At 52.9% G+C, this 17,192-nt stretch overlaps 2 protein-coding genes across 14 annotated transcripts in view; one reads left to right on the top strand and one right to left on the bottom strand.

Moving 5' to 3' along the window:
- Positions 1-3,853, top strand: part of SHANK1 (SH3 and multiple ankyrin repeat domains 1) — a 46,000-nt gene extending 42,147 nt beyond the window's left edge. For 5 of the 6 annotated variants that reach the window (XM_072770055.1, XM_072770088.1, XM_072770078.1 and 2 more), the window contains one exon: positions 1,431-3,853. In XM_072770055.1, coding sequence (XP_072626156.1) covers positions 1,431-2,145 — 715 coding nt within the window. In that variant the 3' untranslated portion in view covers positions 2,146-3,853. Of the gene's footprint in view, positions 1-954; positions 1,036-1,430 lie in introns of all 6 variants that reach the window. The other variant, XM_072770099.1, reaches the window with a different exon arrangement.
- A 913-nt stretch (positions 3,854-4,766) lies between these two features.
- On the bottom strand, positions 4,767-12,904 carry C1H19orf81 (chromosome 1 C19orf81 homolog). 8 transcript variants are annotated; one of them, XM_072770140.1, is made up of 6 exons: positions 12,819-12,904; positions 12,089-12,156; positions 7,730-7,802; positions 7,507-7,627; positions 5,944-6,083; positions 4,767-5,129 (listed from the first exon to the last, which is right to left on the bottom strand). In XM_072770140.1, exons 1-6 carry the CDS (start codon positions 12,827-12,829, stop codon positions 4,934-4,936), a joined length of 609 nt encoding a protein of 202 aa, XP_072626241.1. In that variant the 5' UTR covers positions 12,830-12,904; the 3' UTR covers positions 4,767-4,933. The 8 variants fall into 8 exon arrangements, with proteins under 8 accessions (XP_072626241.1, XP_072626224.1, XP_072626233.1 ...); XM_072770123.1 differs by having other exon boundaries at positions 12,093-12,156; positions 12,759-12,880; XM_072770132.1 differs by having other exon boundaries at positions 12,759-12,880.
- Positions 12,905-17,192: the final 4,288 nt, after the last annotated feature.

Genomic DNA, 17,192 nt, shown 5'->3' on the forward strand with positions numbered 1-17,192 from the left:
CTCAGCCCCAGGCTTCTAACTAGGTGACCTTAGGCAAAGGAATGGGCCTCTCTGTACAAGGGGAACAACGTGGTGCCCACCTAAAAGGATTTTTGAGAGGATTAACTGTGGGTCATTGTTATAATTCCGATTGGGGGAAGGGAGGAGCCTCTTACCAAAGCCCAGAGAGTATAGTTGGAAAAATACGGGAGAGTGAAGAAGTTTCCCAAAGCAGCTAGCTTAGCTAGGACCACCACAAAGTTTGAGCTCATTCAGGACCTTCTAGCCTGAGGGGAAGTAGAGTCGCATTCTTGATGCAAGCAGACAGAGTGGAGAGGTTTCTTAATCCCCTTGCCCTCGCCCATCTGCAGAGCTCGTTCTAACTCTGAGGGTCTGACGTCCTTACAGTGGTACTCGAATGTCGTTTTATCAGGCCTTTGAGATCTTAAGGCAACTCGTTATTTTTTTAATATTCTGGGTAGAGGAGAGGATGCTTCATCTAGTTGACAGATAAACGAGCTATTGACCACCTACTGTGTGCTGGGTGCCCTTCTGGGTGGAGGACCCTACAGTAGACAAGATGGGCAAAGCCCTTCCCTCTTGGAGCTCATAGACTAAGAGGCAAGGATGGGGGATGGTTAGAGAAGGCCTCTCACTAGCAAGAGGAGCAGAAACTGGAGGAAGGGAGGGAGCAAATCCCATGGCTACCTGGGGGACGTGAGCTAGGCAGAGGGAGCAGCCAGTTCAAAGGTCCTGAGGGAGGACTGTTCTGAAGGGAGCAAAAGGGATGAGGGGAACCTTTTTCTCCCCTTGTTTCTTCTCTCTTTCATCTCCCTCTCCTCATCTCTCTCCCTCTCTCTCTCTCTCTGTCCCCTGTCCCCTTCCATCTCTCTCCCTGAATGCTCACCCTCTTTTTGTTCCTCTCTCACCGTCTCCCTGTCTTCCACTCTGCTGTGACTGGCCATAACCCTATAGGCAGTTTAGAGTAGTGGTTAAGAGCTCAGACTTTGGTGCCATATAACTGGGCTCTGCCACTTCCTGGCTGTGTGTCCTTAGGCAAGTTACTTAACCTCTCTGTGCTGCTGATAATAATAGTAACCTGCATCAGGGCTGTCATGGGGAATACACTGAGATGCGATATGTAAAGCACTTAGAACCATGCCTGGCACACGTGAGCATCAGTAAGTGGTGGCGATTATTATTATTATCACTTAATGTCTCTTTTTCTTTCATCTCTCTTGACTGTCACCCTCTCCCTGTCCTCTCGTTCTTCTGTCCTGACATGTCTTGCCCCCTCACTCCTTCTATCTCTTCCCATCTCTCTTCTCCATCTCTCTCCCCCGCTCCTGTCTCTCTTCGCTCCCCTACGTCTCGACCTCTGCCTCCTTCTCACCCCGTCATTCTCCTCCAAACCCCCCTTCCTCTACCCCTGCCCCTTTGTCACCTTCCAGACTCTCCGAAGACTCCCAGTCCTCTCTCCTCTCCAAACCCGTCAGCAGCCTGTTTCAGAACTGGCCCAAACCACCTCTGCCGCCACTCCCCACAGGAAGCGGGGTCCCCCCTTCGGCCGCTGCAGCTCCAGGAGCCACCTCACCCTCAGCCTCCTCCTCCACGTCCACCCGCCACCTCCAAGGCGTGGAGTTCGAGATGCGGCCACCTCTGCTCCGCCGGGCCCCAAGCCCCTCACTGCTGCCCGCCTCGGAGCACAAGGTCAGCCCTGCACCCAGGCCCTCGTCCCTGCCCATCCTGCCTTCCGGACCCCTGTATCCGGGCCTCTTTGACATCCGTGGCTCCCCAACCGGAGGGGCAGGAGGCTCAGCTGACCCTTTCGCCCCTGTCTTTGTGCCACCCCACCCCGGGATATCCGGGGGGCTTGGTGGAGCCTTGTCAGGGGCCTCCCGCTCCCTTTCACCGACCCGCCTGCTTTCGCTGCCCCCGGACAAGCCCTTCGGCGCTAAACCTCTGGGGTTCTGGACCAAGTTCGATGTGGCTGATTGGCTTGAGTGGCTGGGCTTGGCTGAGCACCGAGCACAGTTCCTGGACCACGAGATTGATGGCTCCCACCTGCCCGCCTTGACCAAGGAGGATTATGTCGATCTGGGTGTGACGAGGGTGGGCCACCGCATGAACATCGACCGGGCTCTCAAATTTTTCCTGGAGAGGTGATGGCTGGCCTGGACGGACCAGCCGTCCACAGAACCCTTGAGCCTACTGGCCTCTTGACCTCTGACCCCTGACCCTTATTCTCTCCCCCTGGGCCAGGGACTCTGCTAGAACTGCTGTGCCCTGCCCTCCTCTCCCAAGGCCGGAGGTCACCAGGTGGCCTGATCCCGGCCAGACATTTGCGCCTCACTGAAGGGGGTAGCTGACACAGACTGTGTGTGTATGTGAAGCAGGGAGGGTGGGGGGTGATGGAGGAAATCACAGAGGGGGATGGAGCAGGAGGGAAGGGTCGGTTCTGGGGAGTGGGAAACAGACAGAGCCATAGAGGGTCAGCCCTGAGCCTGATTGGAGGGGGGTTGTCCCCGGCCGCAGGGGAAGGGGGTGCCCTCAGATTCCACCACCTGCCGCCCCTCTAACCACCCTTCCCCCCCCCTCCAGGCCCCTGGGCTCTCCCCACCTTCCCCTCTCCCCAGCACACACAGCAGCCCCTCCCTACCCCGGCCTCTTGCACGCTCCTTTGCACGCCTGCTTGTCTCTCCTCTCCCTGGGCTACAATTTTGCACAAATTTACCCTCTCGCTGTCTTGCACACTCCGCCTTCGCTTCTGGCTCGCGAGGCCCTCTCAGCGCTCACACACACCCTGTTTCGATAGCACACATTGCGTTTCTTCTCCCACATTCCATACCCTTCCTGTCTCCAACTCTTGCCTGCCTACTCTCCCCCTTGTACTACCCTCCCTTACACACCTGACTTCTGAAACTCTCTAAACCCTTGCTGCAGACACACTTGGGACACCCTTTCCCCTACCCACTCACCAGCTCTGTGTGCACATACTTTTTCTGTGGAACACACCTGCCTTTGTTCACCTCTTGCTCATTTGCTGTCCCATGCACCTCTCCTGACACACTCGCGGCCATCATCTCCAAGCATTTCCCATTCTTGGTCTTGAACCTCCATGTTCTCACTCTCCCCACCTCTCCCTCTTACACTGACACTCCCATGCTTTTCCTTGCCCCTCCCTTCCTCACACCATTACTTCTTGTCCCACATTGTGTACAGGAACTGATTCTCAAATGCCCATCACCTTCCTCTTTGCCAGGCTCCCACTCCTATGCACCCTTCTTTTCCACATCTGTGTCCTGCTTCATCCTCAGCTCTTCCGTGAACTTACTCTTGCACACTCACTCTTGCACACACAGCCTTCCTGGCACTTCTGATGCTTTCCTGATGTTACCGCACACCGTGGCTTTGCTGCACACTAATTCTTGAATTTCTACTTGTTCTTGTCAGCTCCTGGGTGCCTTTACGCACCTCCCCAGGGGAGCTCCACCACCTCTCTCCTTTTGCACACCTGTCTCCTTCCACAAGCTCTTGGGCTGTATTAGCGTTTCTTTTCCTAGCATCCTTATTTTTCATTCCCATGGATGAACAACTCTTGCTGACATTCTTACCCTGCATGTTTTCTCACCTTTTGGACATTCCTTTCTCCTTCTGGCGAGAGAAGACCCTTTCTTGCTCACCATGCCACCTTTTCTCCTTGCTTCAGTCTGTGACCTCTCGCACATCCCTCCTCTCGCTTTTCCTAGTTCTTCCCGGATCATCTCTCTATCCATTTTGCACGAAGATTCCACCTACCCTCCTAACCTTTCCCTCTCTCCAAGAAATTCCTTCTCCCTCCAGCATGGCTGTTCCTGCACGCTTCCCCCCTCCCTTTATTCCTGGGGCTTGGGAATTTTAAGCCACCCTTTCCCCTGGGAAGCCCCCTCTCCTACTGTGGGTAAAGGGGGGAGGGCATTGCCCTCAGGTCCCCCCCATGTTCAGCTGCCAAAGAAGGGAGCTCCCCCTCCTTTCCCCAAGCCCATTCCCCCCTCTGCTGCCCCCTACCCCCCGAGGGGGGGGCGCTCCGTCCATGGGGGGGAGGGTGCTTGCAGCCCTCTCCCCCTCACCACGTCAGGGATCTGCGGGGAACCTTGCGGGAGGGTTGTGGGAGGGGGGAGGGGTGGCAAGGAGGGGGGCAGAGGTCGCGCTGGGCCCCTACCCGCCCCCTCCCCCTTGTCGGATGCCCCCCGTCCGCAGGGGGCCTGCGCGGCGCCCGTCTATCAAGGGCTTGTTCATTTTGGATGGGTGCCGCGGGGTTGGGGAGGGTGTAGGGGGTGGGGAGGGGGGAGGAGAGGTCGGGGTGGGAGGGGGAAGGGACTGGATGGGGGCAGCGCGGGGCGGAGAGGATAAAGCAAAAACAGGAACAATAACAAAAGAAAATACAAAAAAAAAAAAAAACAACCCTAGAACAAACACAAAAAAAAATCCAGAAAAAAAAAAAAAAACCTGAAATAAAAGCCCGAGAATTGTCTTCCAAGGGGGGTGGGAGGAGAAAAGAGGAGGGGGGCGGATGAGGACGTCTGGTTATCGCTGAGACAGGAATCCGCATGGGTTGAAAGCCCCGGAGCCCGGGTCTTCCCTCTCGAGAGCCTCAGTTCATCCCTCAAGGGATTGGGACCCAGGCGTCCATTTGCAGGGACTGGGGGAAGATGAGGGAGGCGGGATTATATTATGGGGGTTCATCCTTACCCCCTATCACCTCCTTCCCCCTGAGTCCCCACCAAGATTTTGCAGAGAGAAATGGCTTTTGTACCAGGTCATTCTTTATAATTAAACTCACAGTATCCACCCCCTCGAGCCGGCCCCGCCTCCTTCCTGGGGAGGCAACGCCCCCTTCTCTCGGGGGTTCGGGGAGGGTCGCCCGAGCCCGCTGGGCGGTGTGGAAGCGCAGCCGGGGCCCGCCCCCTCCGTGTCAGTCCTCCTCGGTCGGCTCCGCCCCCAACGCCTCGAGCATGCGCTGCCGGACGAGGGAGCGGCGCAGGTGCAGGCGGTAATCCGCCAGCAGCAGCTCGTCGTGGCGCACCAGCGGGCGTGCGACCCCGCGGAGGCAGATGCCAGAGCGCAGCAGACGCGAGCGAGTCTGGAAGTCCGTGACCGTGATGAGCCACCTGCGAGGGGGCGGGGCCAGGAGGACAGGGACGGGGCGGAGAGCGAAGGGAATCGCTGGTGGTCCCCGCCCCGCCTTTGATTGTCGGAGGGTCCCTGCCTGGTCCCTGTTCGTGTACCCACTCCGGTTCCTGAACTCGCCGCTCTGTCCCTAAAGCCCTCTGCAGCCCTGCCCTCTCGCCGAGGTCAACCCATCCTTCGACCCTGACGCGGGTCATCATGGGTCCCCTCTTCGCTGTCTCGGGCTGTCCCCTAACTGGGGACTCCATCTCTTCAAACCGCCGCTCCAGGGCCGGGTCCTTCAGTGTATCTCTCAGGCCTGTCCCCTGATTTAGGTTTTTCCGGGCCTCGCCCCCGACTAGACTCTCCAGGCCATCTGCCCTCCCGATCACTCCTGATCCCACGCCCTCAAGGTGCTGGGTCCAGGCTCCGCCCCCTCGGAGCTGCCTTCCCAGGCTCGGACCCCAGACCTCGGTAGTGTCCGTCCAGGTCACCACCAGGTCTCCCAAAGCCCATTTCCTCACTCAGAATCCCGCCTGCTCTCCGATCTCGCCTGGCCCTGCCCCCTCACCCCATTCACTCTCCACTTGAGCCCCTTCCCGGTTCTCACTCAGCGCCGTCGTCCGCCGTTTCACCAACACGGCCCCTCCCGGGGGCCTCCGGACCCAGCCGCCTTTCTTTTCTGGCCCCGCCCACTCAGCGCCGGGCTCCGGCTTCGCCCTCCCACCGCGCACGCTAGGCCCCGCCCCTCGCCTCCCCCACTCCCGGCCCCGCCCCTCTCATTCCCTCCTGGCTCCGACACCGCCGCAGGCTCACCTGTCCCGGCGCCCCGCAGTCCCACAGATGACATTCATATTTTCAAAGCGGATGTTGCTCACGCGCCCGCCCTCCATGGCTCCGGGTAACTCGGCCTCCAGAGCCTCCAGCACCTCCAGGTGGGTAAGGTCCTCCTCTGGCTGCAGGAGTCAGGGGAAAGAGCCTCAGCATGGGACATTCAGGTTCAGTCCGGGTTCCGAAGTCCCCACCCTGGACCCACCTGCAGAACCTGCCAGAACCCCAGGTGGCATTTGAGAAGCAAGGTTCACACTATCGCTCTAGTCAAAGCGAGAGCACAGGTATCTCTGAGATAGAAAAGCATCTACCTGTCATTCTAGGTTATTCTCCAAAAATCAATTCGTAGCGGGCCGACTTGCCAACAGTAGGCTTAAATGACTCACCAATTTAGCCAACTTTACCAATCTACCAAAAACTTTTCCAGCAACCTGCGCTGGACGGCAACCTTTTAGCAGCTCTTGAAGATACCGCAAGGATTTCAGTTGTACGTTTTTCCTTTTATGTTCCTATTAGCATTTTAAGGAACGTTCAGTTGTAAAAATAATAATATAATAATAATAATAAGGATCATAGGGGTATTGATTTCTTGTCATTCAAAAACATGGATCACTAACCACATCTTCAGCATGAGATTACTGTGGTGATATACCATCCTCAGAACATATAAAATTGCTGATGAACTAGGATGAAATCATGAAATTGGTCACCTCCAGTAAGGCAAGCTGTGGATTTATGTGTGGGGGAAGTGGGGTCCCCTGTTCAGAGACACAAAGGAGAGGAGGGATGTGCTGGGAATGGGTTCCCTTAACAAGGACAACAATCTCTGTGTTGGGTTCAAGTCACACGGATCAGCTGAGGGAGTGCCTCTGATGCCTGTGCCTGGCACATGGGAAGCATCCTATTTTTTTTTAAGATTTTATTTATTTATTCATGAAAGACAGAGAGAGAGGGAGGCAGAGACACAGACAGAGGGAGAAGCAGGCTCCATACATGGAGCCTGATGTGGGACTCGATCCTGGGTCTCCAGGATCACGCCCTGGGCTGAAGGCAGGCACCAACCCGCTGAGCCACCCGGGCTGCCCGGGAAACATCCTATTAAGGTGCTTTGAATTTACCAGTGAGAACCTCCTCTGAGTGTAGGGATTGCTAGCAGATTTGTACACCGAATGGCCAGTTCACGAAATGTGCCAAAAACAGGGGCATTATCTTTTGTCTTTGCTATGTTTGCAAACTTTACAGAATTTCATGGTAGATGGATTAACAGGACTCTGTATTCCTCAGTCTCCCTTCTCTGCCCTCTCTTTCTCCCCTTCTCTCTGCCTCTCTGAGATCAGCAGTGATAAATGTGATGATTGCCCCTTGACAGAGTCATAATCAATTTTCAGCAATCTAAAACATGGTGCTAAGCCCCCAGCTGGTAAGCCTCAGAGCCTAGATTTAAACCCTGTCCACTTCGTTTCTGAGCCTGTTCCCTTTCTGGCCTCCCAGCCAAACTGTGCAGAAACTCAGGGCCCAGAGTCGAAAGGGGAAGCGGGGGCCACTCACTGAGGTCTCCATGCACAGACAGAGAGGCTGGGCAGCGGGTGGTATGGGGAACTTCCGGATGCACGGGAGCTCTCGGTCCAGTGCTTCATATTCTGCAATGACCTGGCGCAGGTACTGCTTCCTGGGGAGAGAAGGAGCGGGCAGGGACCTCCGAAGTCACGGGTTGCTGTCATCGCACTTGGGGGAGCTGAGATCAGAAGTCATAGGGCCAGGGACCACTCACGAGGATTTGACAGGCCTGCCCAGGCCCCGGACCTGCATCTCTTCTGGGGTCTCTCGGTCCACAAGAAGGGCTCCTGGGGGTGAAGAACCCAGTGTCAGCTGCCCTGAGCACTCCTCAGGCCTTGTTCTGCCTAAATGGGCATCACCAGGTGGTGTCCATGCCACTCCCAAATAGCTCTTATGCTAGTTACTAAGCTATTGCCTCTCAGCCCCCAGCAACTCCCTTCTGCACCCACTCTGTCTGTGATCCCAGTGCTGGGACTCTACCAACCCAGTGCTCTTCCAATGGCTGGGTTCCTTTTAGGCTCTGCCTGAAGGGGGCACCAGAGAAAGAGAGAGAGAGAGAGAGAGAGAGAGAGAGACTTTGAGGTGGGAGGAAGAGGAAGGGACTTGCCCAGTTTTTTTTCCTGTTCCAGTCACCCCAGCCCAGCAGCAGCCTTTGAATCCATTTGGCGGTTTTCCCAACACTCTCAGAACTGGCCTCCTGATTGCAACTAGACTGTTGCCAAATCGGAGCCCTTTTAGGCAATTCCTCCATTGACAAACAGGCCTCTCTTATGGCCAACTGCTAGTTGTCCCACATAATCCATCTTTCCCCTCCTCTGCAGTCTTAGAGTTTGACCCAGCACACAGCCAGCCGCCTGGCTAGAGAGAACAGCTCCCAGCATCCCTTGCAGTTGTGCGTGGCCATGTGACCCAGTTCTCACCAACAGCGTTAGGGGAGTGAGGAGTGCAACCTTGAAGTCTTTTGTTTAAGAGATTTCTTGTCTTAGGCTTGTTGCTCCTTCTCTTGCACTGGAATGTGGAGGTAGCAACGAGCCAGCTTCGGCCACGCCAGAGCAACAATATGGAGGGAATCTGGGTCCCTGAGTCATCTCACAGGGCTGAGATGTCCCACCAATCCAGACTGCCTGCCTCCTGTCATGAGAGAAATACACTCTCTTCTTAAGGCCATTGTGTTTGGGGAGTGTTTCTTTATTACAGTAGGTGAGCAAAGAGGAGAGGAGCTCCTGACAGCCAGGGCGCATTCCTATCGGACACAAACAATTTCACACCACACTAACGTCGGCCAAGGCCACTCTGTGACCATGACATGCCCAGACCAAGATAAAAATAAGAGCAGAGTCATGTCTCAACACGACACAACATGAACACCATCCAAACCATGAAATGACCAAACATCCTCCTCCTGGTTCAGAGCTGCTGTTGCTGCTTCGCCACCCACAATGTTAGCTCCATTCATCCCTCCTGCGTCATAGGCTTGCCTCCACTTCCTGCCAGCATCAGATCCAGAGCAAAGCCTGCTTCCCTCAGTCCCCCAAAGTCACCTAACCCAGCAGCTCCAATATAATAAGTCCTCCCTTACACCCTTCTACTAAGACATCCCGGGTGTTATGGACTCCCTCGGTACAAGTCAATAGATTCAGTGGTGTGCTAGTAAATGTTTAATTAATATCACTCTCTCTGTCTCTGTCTCTTTTACGTGTGTGCCCGCGCGCGCGCGCGCACACACACACACACACACACAGATTGTAGCATTTGTCAGTTTTCGCACTGTCAGTACTCCCACCATGACCACTTTCATGCTCCCCACAGTTTTAACAACCAGCTTGCAAAATTTAAATCGGCTCTTGTGAGCAGATATGGGCTGTCTCCAGCACACATCGCTATGTCACAGCTATGCTTCTGGCGGTCTTTGACTCAGCTTGTACCATAGTGAGTCCCCTTCTCTGGTCCCCATCTTCCCACCTCCCATCTGTTTCCACAGGGCAGCTGGGGTGATCATTCCATCACAGCACCCCATGCTTACAAACCACCAGTGGCTTCCTCTTGCCCTCAGGTTACAGTCCTCCCTGAGGTGGGGACTCGCTCCTCAGTGTGTGATCTGGGGAGCCCTACCTTGTTTGAAACACAGCATGTATGAGGTGAGGGAACTGGGGTCAGGGGAATATTCTGTGCTTCACAGTGGTTTGGGTGAGATCAATCCAGGCATTTGTCAGAACAGATTGAAATATATTTAAGATCTCTTCGTTTTAAGTATGTAACTTGGAAAATAAATTGGAACCCAAAAAAGAAGGAAACACAGCATTTCAGGGTCTGCCCCAGACCTATGGGATCAGAATCTGCATTTTAACAAGACCTCCTTTGAGAAGCGCCAGCCCTGCATGTGGTCGCCCCTGTTGACTTCTCTGATTATTTTCCTCGAGCTATATATACTGGCTTCCCCTCCATCACACAATACATCCCTCCAACATCCCTCCAACACAATAATCTCCTCAAATCTGTCCACATAACAGTAATAATAACTATATGTTTACAATCATTTTTAAAAAGCCAAGCTCTTGGGACTCCTGGCTGGTTCTGTTGGTATTGTATACAATTCTTGATCTCGGGGTTGTTGAGTTCAAGCCCTTAGAGCTTACTTAAAAAAAAAAAATCATAAAATAAAAAGCCAGTCACTTTCAAAGTGTTTCCCATTGCATCCTCATGACAACTTTCTGAAACAGCAGAGTTTCACAAATGATGAAACGGAAGCATAGAGAGATTATGTGACTTGCCCAAGGTCACACAGCCTTAAGTGACGGAATCAGGATAAAAATCTAGGTGTCTGGGTCCAGACTCTCTGTGTTCTCAATCTCCCCAGTCTACTGCCTCTCACTCCGTTCTTGTCTAGGCAAACTGTCCTGCCCTCCAAGAACTCCTAGCCTGGTGGGGGAGGAAACAGTCACTGTAACAGAAACAGTCACTGTAAAGGGCAATACAAGCTACAGTGGAGGTGTCACGAGGTGAAGGCAAAGTCTCATCTAGGATTAATCAGAGGAGTCTCCTTGGAGGAGGTTGTATCTATAGTGAGGCCTAAGGAATAAGGAGGAGCTGGTCAGATAAAGAAATGGCGGGAGGTGGGGGTACCTGGGTGACTCAATCAGTTAAGTGTCTGACTCTTGATCTAAGCTCATGTCTTGATCTCAGTGTTGTGAGAAGAGATCATTTGGGGGGTTCTTAAGATGAAGACCTCTGCAAATGATGTCTGGAACTGTGGCAGCCATTTTGTGGTACACAAGGTTTTGTGCAAAGGATACATATCCTAGGGCCAAAAGGCAGGGGAATAAAAGCTGGGTTCTCAATATCATCATCAAGCTGCTGACTCAATCAAACCTACAACATACCCCACTTCTGGCTTCTTTTGAGGTGATAATAGTTCTCCTATTCTTTTTTTTAAGATTTTATTTATTTATTTGACAAACAGGAGAGAGAGCATAAGCAGGGGGAACAGCAGTCAGAGGGAGAGGGAGAAGCAGGGTTCCCCCATGAGCAAGAAGCCCGATGTGGGACTCAATGCCAGGACTCTGGGATCATGACCTGAGCCGAAGGCAAACACTTAACCAACCAAGCCACCCAGGTACCCCTGGTTCTCCTATTCTTTATACTACATTAAGTCCAATTTCTATTACCTGCTGCCAAATGCATCCTCACCAAGGTGCTACTCAATAAATGTTGATTGAGTGAATAAATGAATGAATGAATGACCCTACTAAAGTAGGGTGCCTGTAGTGAGCCCTGGAACATGAGCCTCAAATTGTCAGCTGGTGACAGACCACTCAGGGTCTGAGGCTGAAGGGGCTGGGACTCTATCCTGGAAGTGATGGAGAAGGAAGAAGAGGTATGAGTGGAGGAGGGACAGGGTCAGTGCTGGCGGTCAGAAGACCCCTCAGGAGCCAAATGGGGAATGAACTGGAGGGGGGAAAAGGGGGCCAGGAGTTTGGTAGAGAAAGCATTCACATGGAAGAGGATAAGACCTGAGCTGGGGCTGCGGGGATGGAGAGGTGGACACGGGGCAAAAGCAGTGGGCAGGAAGATGGGTCTGGGGACTGATGGATATGGGTGGAAATGGGAGCAGAGGGCCAATACTGGGGTCTAGCCCAGTGACCAGCTTGGTAGTGGGACCACTGAAGTTGGGAAGCAGGGAGGAGTGGTTTGGGGGGAAGCTGTTGAGCTCAGCATGGGAGAAAAAGAGAGTGTGAGGGACCAGGGCAGGGCACCTTGGAGACAGTGGCCTCTGAAGAGTTGAGAAGGTCCCAGAGGCTCATAAGAAATGTAGTTCTGGGTCCAGGCCACTGGCCAGGGAACTGCAAAGGCTCATGGATCTTTGAGGTCCAAAGGGTGCTGCCCAGGAATCTGGTCAATGTCAGAGTCTGGGGTGGCTCTCTGCTAGGTCAGTGCCTCGCTTAAGGCCACACTGTAAGCCAGGATTATCACACAGCACATGGATAACGGACCCCTCCTCCTCCCCCCAACATACACACACACACACACACACACACACACGCACACGCACACGCACACGCACTCTGCTCAATACCTGCCTCCCTGTACATGCTGGGGTTGCCCACGGTGGAGGAGCACAGGGTCTCCACCTCTTGCTGCATCCTGGGAAGGTGGTTGAGGGATGTCTCAGGAGGATGGGGAGGAGAGCCCTGACGGGGCCACCCACCCCAGCTCCTTCTCCCCGCTGCTGTCTTCTCTTTGAAGCCCCCAGGGTAAAATATGAAAGAACTGGAGGGCTGAGACCAAATGGGAATCCGGGTTCCCCTAACCTCTGGGAACCCAATGAGTCCCAACTCCTGTGTGCTCTGATTCCTTCTTTGCCACTTTCCTGCTTCCTCTGTCTTTTCCTTTGTCCTCAACTCCCTGCCTCTCCTTGCCTCTCTCCCTCGCTCATCCTCCTTCTCTCCCCATCTCTCTGCCCCCTTCCCACCCTCTCTCTCTCCCCATCTCTTCCCCCTGATCTCTCCCCATCTCTCCTCCACTCTTTCCCTTGATTTCTCTGCTCTCTTCCCCGCCACTGCTCTACCCCTCCCTCCTTCCATCCCCCCAGTCTCTTTCTCCCCTAGTTTCCCCAACATTTCCCCAGCCCTCTGTCCTTCCCTCTCTTCATAGCCATCTGCCTCTCTCCAAGCTTACCACCCTCTCTCTGTCTCCCTACCTCTCTCCCCACCTCTCTCCAGTCTCCTCTTCCCATTTCTCTCCACCTCTCTGCTCTCATAACTGGCTCCCCAGCCCTGTGTCATCCTCTTTCTGGTCCCACTTGCCCTCTGCTCATCCCTGTCTCACGCAGGAACTGGTTAGACACAGGCCAGATTCAAACAGAAACTGGATTCTATATGGGGGAGGGAAAAGTGGGGGGAGGGGCCTGGTTGCCATGGTACCTCCAGAGGGAGGGGGAGGGGCTGGGGGCTCCAACTCCTGCCTCTGAGGAAGGAAGGAGCTGGGGTCCTGAACCTCTAGTTCTAAGGGAGGAGGGGGTGGGAGTCCAGATTCCTGGTTCCAGAGGTGGACAGCCTGGGGGCTCCTGGGCCCAAATGCAGGAGTGAAAGGAGTTGTGCCACACAGGTTTTCCTTAGGCAGATCTTTCTTTGTGTCTGCAGAGCTCTCAGCAGAAACTGCGGGAGTAGAGGCTGGACTTCCTTCGTTACTCTGTCCCCCCATCTCTGTCCCTGTTACCTGCACCTCTGGTCCTCTACTCTCCACTTCCAAATGGTCTCTGCCTTGACTTGATAAGCACAGGCTCTCTGCTTTGGTTATCTGAGTGATTTCTTCAGGGGTGAGCTTAAAAAACAATCTAGGATACAGAGTTCACCCTTGGACTTTTACTGGATCTGTTATAAAGGAGGATCTTCCCTTTTCTGCTAAGCTTGCCTGACTGGTCAGAGTCTAGGTTGGAGCTGCTGGGAGCTCTCACATCACCATACGGGGAGGAAAGGGGAGGAAACGTGCAGAAAGCAAAGTCAACATGAGGAAAGTAGAGATCAAAGATGCAGACAGATTTCATTTTTAAAAGAAGATTTTATTTATTTATTCATGAGAGACACACACAGAGAGAGAGGCAGAGACATAAACAGAGGGAGAAGCAGGCTCCATGCAGTAAGTCCGATGTGGGACTCGATCTCTGAACTCCGGGATCATGCCCTAAGCCAAAGACAGACGCTCAACTGCTGAGCCACCCAGGCTTCCCGACACAGACAGATTCCTGAGGTTGATTGGGATACCTGGATCCAGTCATGCCTGAACCTTTCATCTACCCAATTAATTTCCTCTTATGCTTAGGTCTCTGTCATTGGCCATTAAAACAGTCCTCCCTTAAATAGTCCTCGGTGGCCCTGACTCCCTTTCAGCACCTTCTTGTCTTTCCCATTGAGCTGTCCTTCTCCATTTCCGGTGGCCAACTCCATCTCTATAGGACAGGGGACATCTTCCATTCCCGTGACCACAGGGGACCACCTAGTCCCCACAGCCTCTTAGTCCCCGGGCTTCATCCCTCCTGCCTCCTACCTCCCTCTGCTGCTTCCTCTCTTCTTCATTACCACAGACCTGACACTCAGACTTCATTCTCTCCTGCCTGGGCCCTTGCCCCAGCCTTCCTCCTGCCCTCCCCTCCTCATTCCTTTTCCTGCAAGGTGTTTTTCTGCACCCAGAGCTGACTCTGCTTGTCACCAGTGTGCAGCTCTCCCATGGCTCCCCAGTGCCTCCGGACAACACTGCAGCCTCTCAGCCAGGCATTTGAGATCTGCAGTCTGGTCCCACCCTTCTCTCCCACCTGACCCCTTCAAACATTCTCCAGTCCCTTCCCCACCACTCCTGTTTTCACTTTCCACAGCCTGTGCCCTCCATCTGGAATGCTCTTCTCCACCTCCCCATGCCCAAATATCCTTATCCTTTATTTTTTTTTAATTTGTATTTATTTATGATAGTCGCAGAGAGAGAGGCAGAGAGAGAGGCAGAGAGAGAAGCAGGCTCCATGCACCGGGAGCCCGACGTGGGATTCGATCCCGGGTCTCCAGGATCACGCCCTGGGCCAAAGGCAGGTGCTAAACCGCTGCGCCACCAGAGATCCCTCCTTATCCTTTAATAAGAGCTCAAATGTCCCCTCCTCCAGAACCCTTCTTTGACTCCTCCTCCTGCCAGCTGTGTTTTTTGTCTCCTTCCTTTGCACTTTCTTTGTCTCCTCCTTTCCCCGATCACTGAACATGGTCCACTCTGTCTTGCTCAGGGATTTGGGCCTGCGTCTACCTGCCCTGATAGACCAGCGGGTCCTAACTTATCTATGACTCTCCAGTATCACCCCATTCAGGACGTGTTGAGTGAGTCAGTGAATGACTATTTCTCTCCCTCACTGTGGCCCACTCTCAGCAGCCCCAACCCCATTTTCCCTGTCCCTCTTGGGCCTCATGAAGCAACAGAGGGTTCAAGAAGAGAACATAGAATGGACTCTGGACTCAGACCAGCATCAAGTGCTATGTCCAGACTGTGCAACCTTGGGCAAATGTCTTCCCCTCCCTGAGACTAGTTTTAGCTGCCTCTTCTGGAGCTCTCTTTCTTCCTTCTTTGGGTATCTTCTCTCTTTCCATCTCTGTCTCTTTCTTCTTTCCTCTAGAGTCTGGCTCTCTGTTTCCATCTCCCTATGTCTCCATTTCTCCCTATATCTTTATTTTTCTTGGTCTCTCATCTCTAGAACCCTGTCTCCTCTCACTTTGTGTCTGTATTTGAATTTCTATGTCATAGATCTCTGACTTTCTCTGTTCATCTCTTACTATGTGTCTCTATAGCTTTCTGCCTGTCTCTGTCTCCATTGCTCTATTTCTCCATCTCTGTTTCTCTGTGTCTCTCTATCTGTCACTTTCTCTGTCTTAGCCCTGCATGCCTCCCTCTACCATTCACCTCATCTCTCTTGGGCCATTCCTATCCCACTCCCTGGCCTGGCTCACAGCCTGGGACACAAATCCCTTAATCAGCATTTTCCTCCTATTCCAGAAATTATGTCAGTGCCGCAGTGGGGGTGGGGCCTGTTGTAGCCCTGGTCAGAGGGTTTGCCTCCCTGCATCTTCATCCACATGGGCCCTAGCCAGCTTGACCAACTTCTCAGTATTTGTCCTCTCCAGGGGCAGCACCAGGAGAAGAGGTGAATCTTTGTTTACACACATGTGTGCATGTCTCTGGGTATGTACCTGCATCTATTTTCAGGAATATTTGTGTGTAGTTATTTATGCAAATTAATCCATCCATCAATCCACCCAACCATCTACCACCTACCCACCCATCCACCCATCAATCCATCCATCCATCCATCTATCCATCCATCCATCCATCCATCCATCCATCCATCCATCCATCTATCCATCCACCCACCCATACATACACACATCTATAGGTTCCTCTATTTATTCATGCACTTGTTCACTCCTTCATTCAACCAATCAATATTTATTGGGTGCCTACCTTGTGCCAGGCAATGTGTCAGGCAGCAGGGATGCAGCAGTAAACAAAACAAAGTACTACCCCCATGGAGCTTATATGTCTGGCAGTCCTCAATGAGCCAAACTCCCTCTTGCCCTGGCCTCACATAGGCTATTCTTTCTCACTGGTGTACTTCCTGAGGCTCCCACAACATCTTCACCTGGTTTATGCCTACTTCCCCTTCTGAGTTCAGTTCAAACATCACTTGGTCACTTCCTCAGGGAAGCCTTCCATGACCTCCTCAGACACATAGCATTAATTCTAATACATAGAGTTTTTTGAAAGTTTTAAGCAATCTCTACTTAACCCAATGTGGAGCTCCAATTCATAACCCTGAGATCAAGAGTCACATGTTCTTCCAATTGAGCCAGCCAGATGCCCCCATATAGATAGTTACTTGATGGTTGTACGTCTCCTCTACCTAACCATGAACCCTCACGAGGTTGGGATTTTTGTTTGCTTTGTCCTTGACTGAACCTGGTGCCTAGAGCAGTGCCTCGCACACAGTAGATGCTCAGTAAATTAAAAAAAAAATTATTTAGGATGCCTGGGTGGCTCAGTTGGTTGGGCGTCTGCCTTTGGCTGGGGTCATGATCCCAGGGTCCTGGGATCGAGTCCCATGTCAGGCTCTCTTCTCCATAGAAGCCTGCTTCTCCCTCTAACTCTCTGTCTTTCATGAATGAATAAGTACAATCTTAAAAAAAAATTGTGGTTTGTTGGGCAGCCCAGGTGGCTCAGCGATTTGGTGCCGCCTTCGGCCCAGGGTATGATCCTGGAGACCCAGGATCGAGTGCCGTGTCGGGCTCCCTCCATGGAGCCTGCTTCTCCCTTTGCCTGTGTTCCTGCCTCTCTCTCTGTGTCTTTCATGAATAAATAAATAAAATATTTTTTAAAAATTTAAAAAATTAAAAAGTGGTTTGTGTGTGTTTGTTTAAGAGAGAGAGAGAGCACATGAGCAGGAGGGGCAGAGGGAGAGGAAGAGAGAACCTCAAGCAGACTCTATACTGGGTGCAAAGCTCAATTCGGGGCTCCACCACAAAACCCTGAGATCACAGCCTGAGTTGAAATCAAGAGTCCGATGCTTAACCGACTGCACCACCCAGGCACCCCTATGCTTACTAAGTATCTGAGTGCATGAATGGAATTAAATGAATATGGAGGACTGTGTCTCC

Source organism: Canis lupus, chromosome 1, assembly GCF_048164855.1.
Source record: "Canis lupus baileyi chromosome 1, mCanLup2.hap1, whole genome shotgun sequence".
NCBI classification, from domain to species: Eukaryota; Metazoa; Chordata; class Mammalia; order Carnivora; family Canidae; genus Canis; species Canis lupus.

Excerpts from the sequence above, each read along its gene's own strand:
- C1H19orf81 (XM_072770112.1), bottom strand. The coding sequence starts at position 12,772 with ATGAGAGCAGAGAGGTGGAGAGAAATGGGAAGAGGAGACTGGAGAGAG. Across the intron at positions 7,803-12,092 it reads ACCCCAGCATGTACAGGGAG|GAGCCCTTCTTGTGGACCGA; the intron begins GCAGGTATTGAG and ends CTTCACCCCCAG. Across the intron at positions 5,130-5,943 it reads ACTGCGGGGCGCCGGGACAG|GTGGCTCATCACGGTCACGG; the intron begins GTGAGCCTGCGG and ends GCCCCCTCGCAG.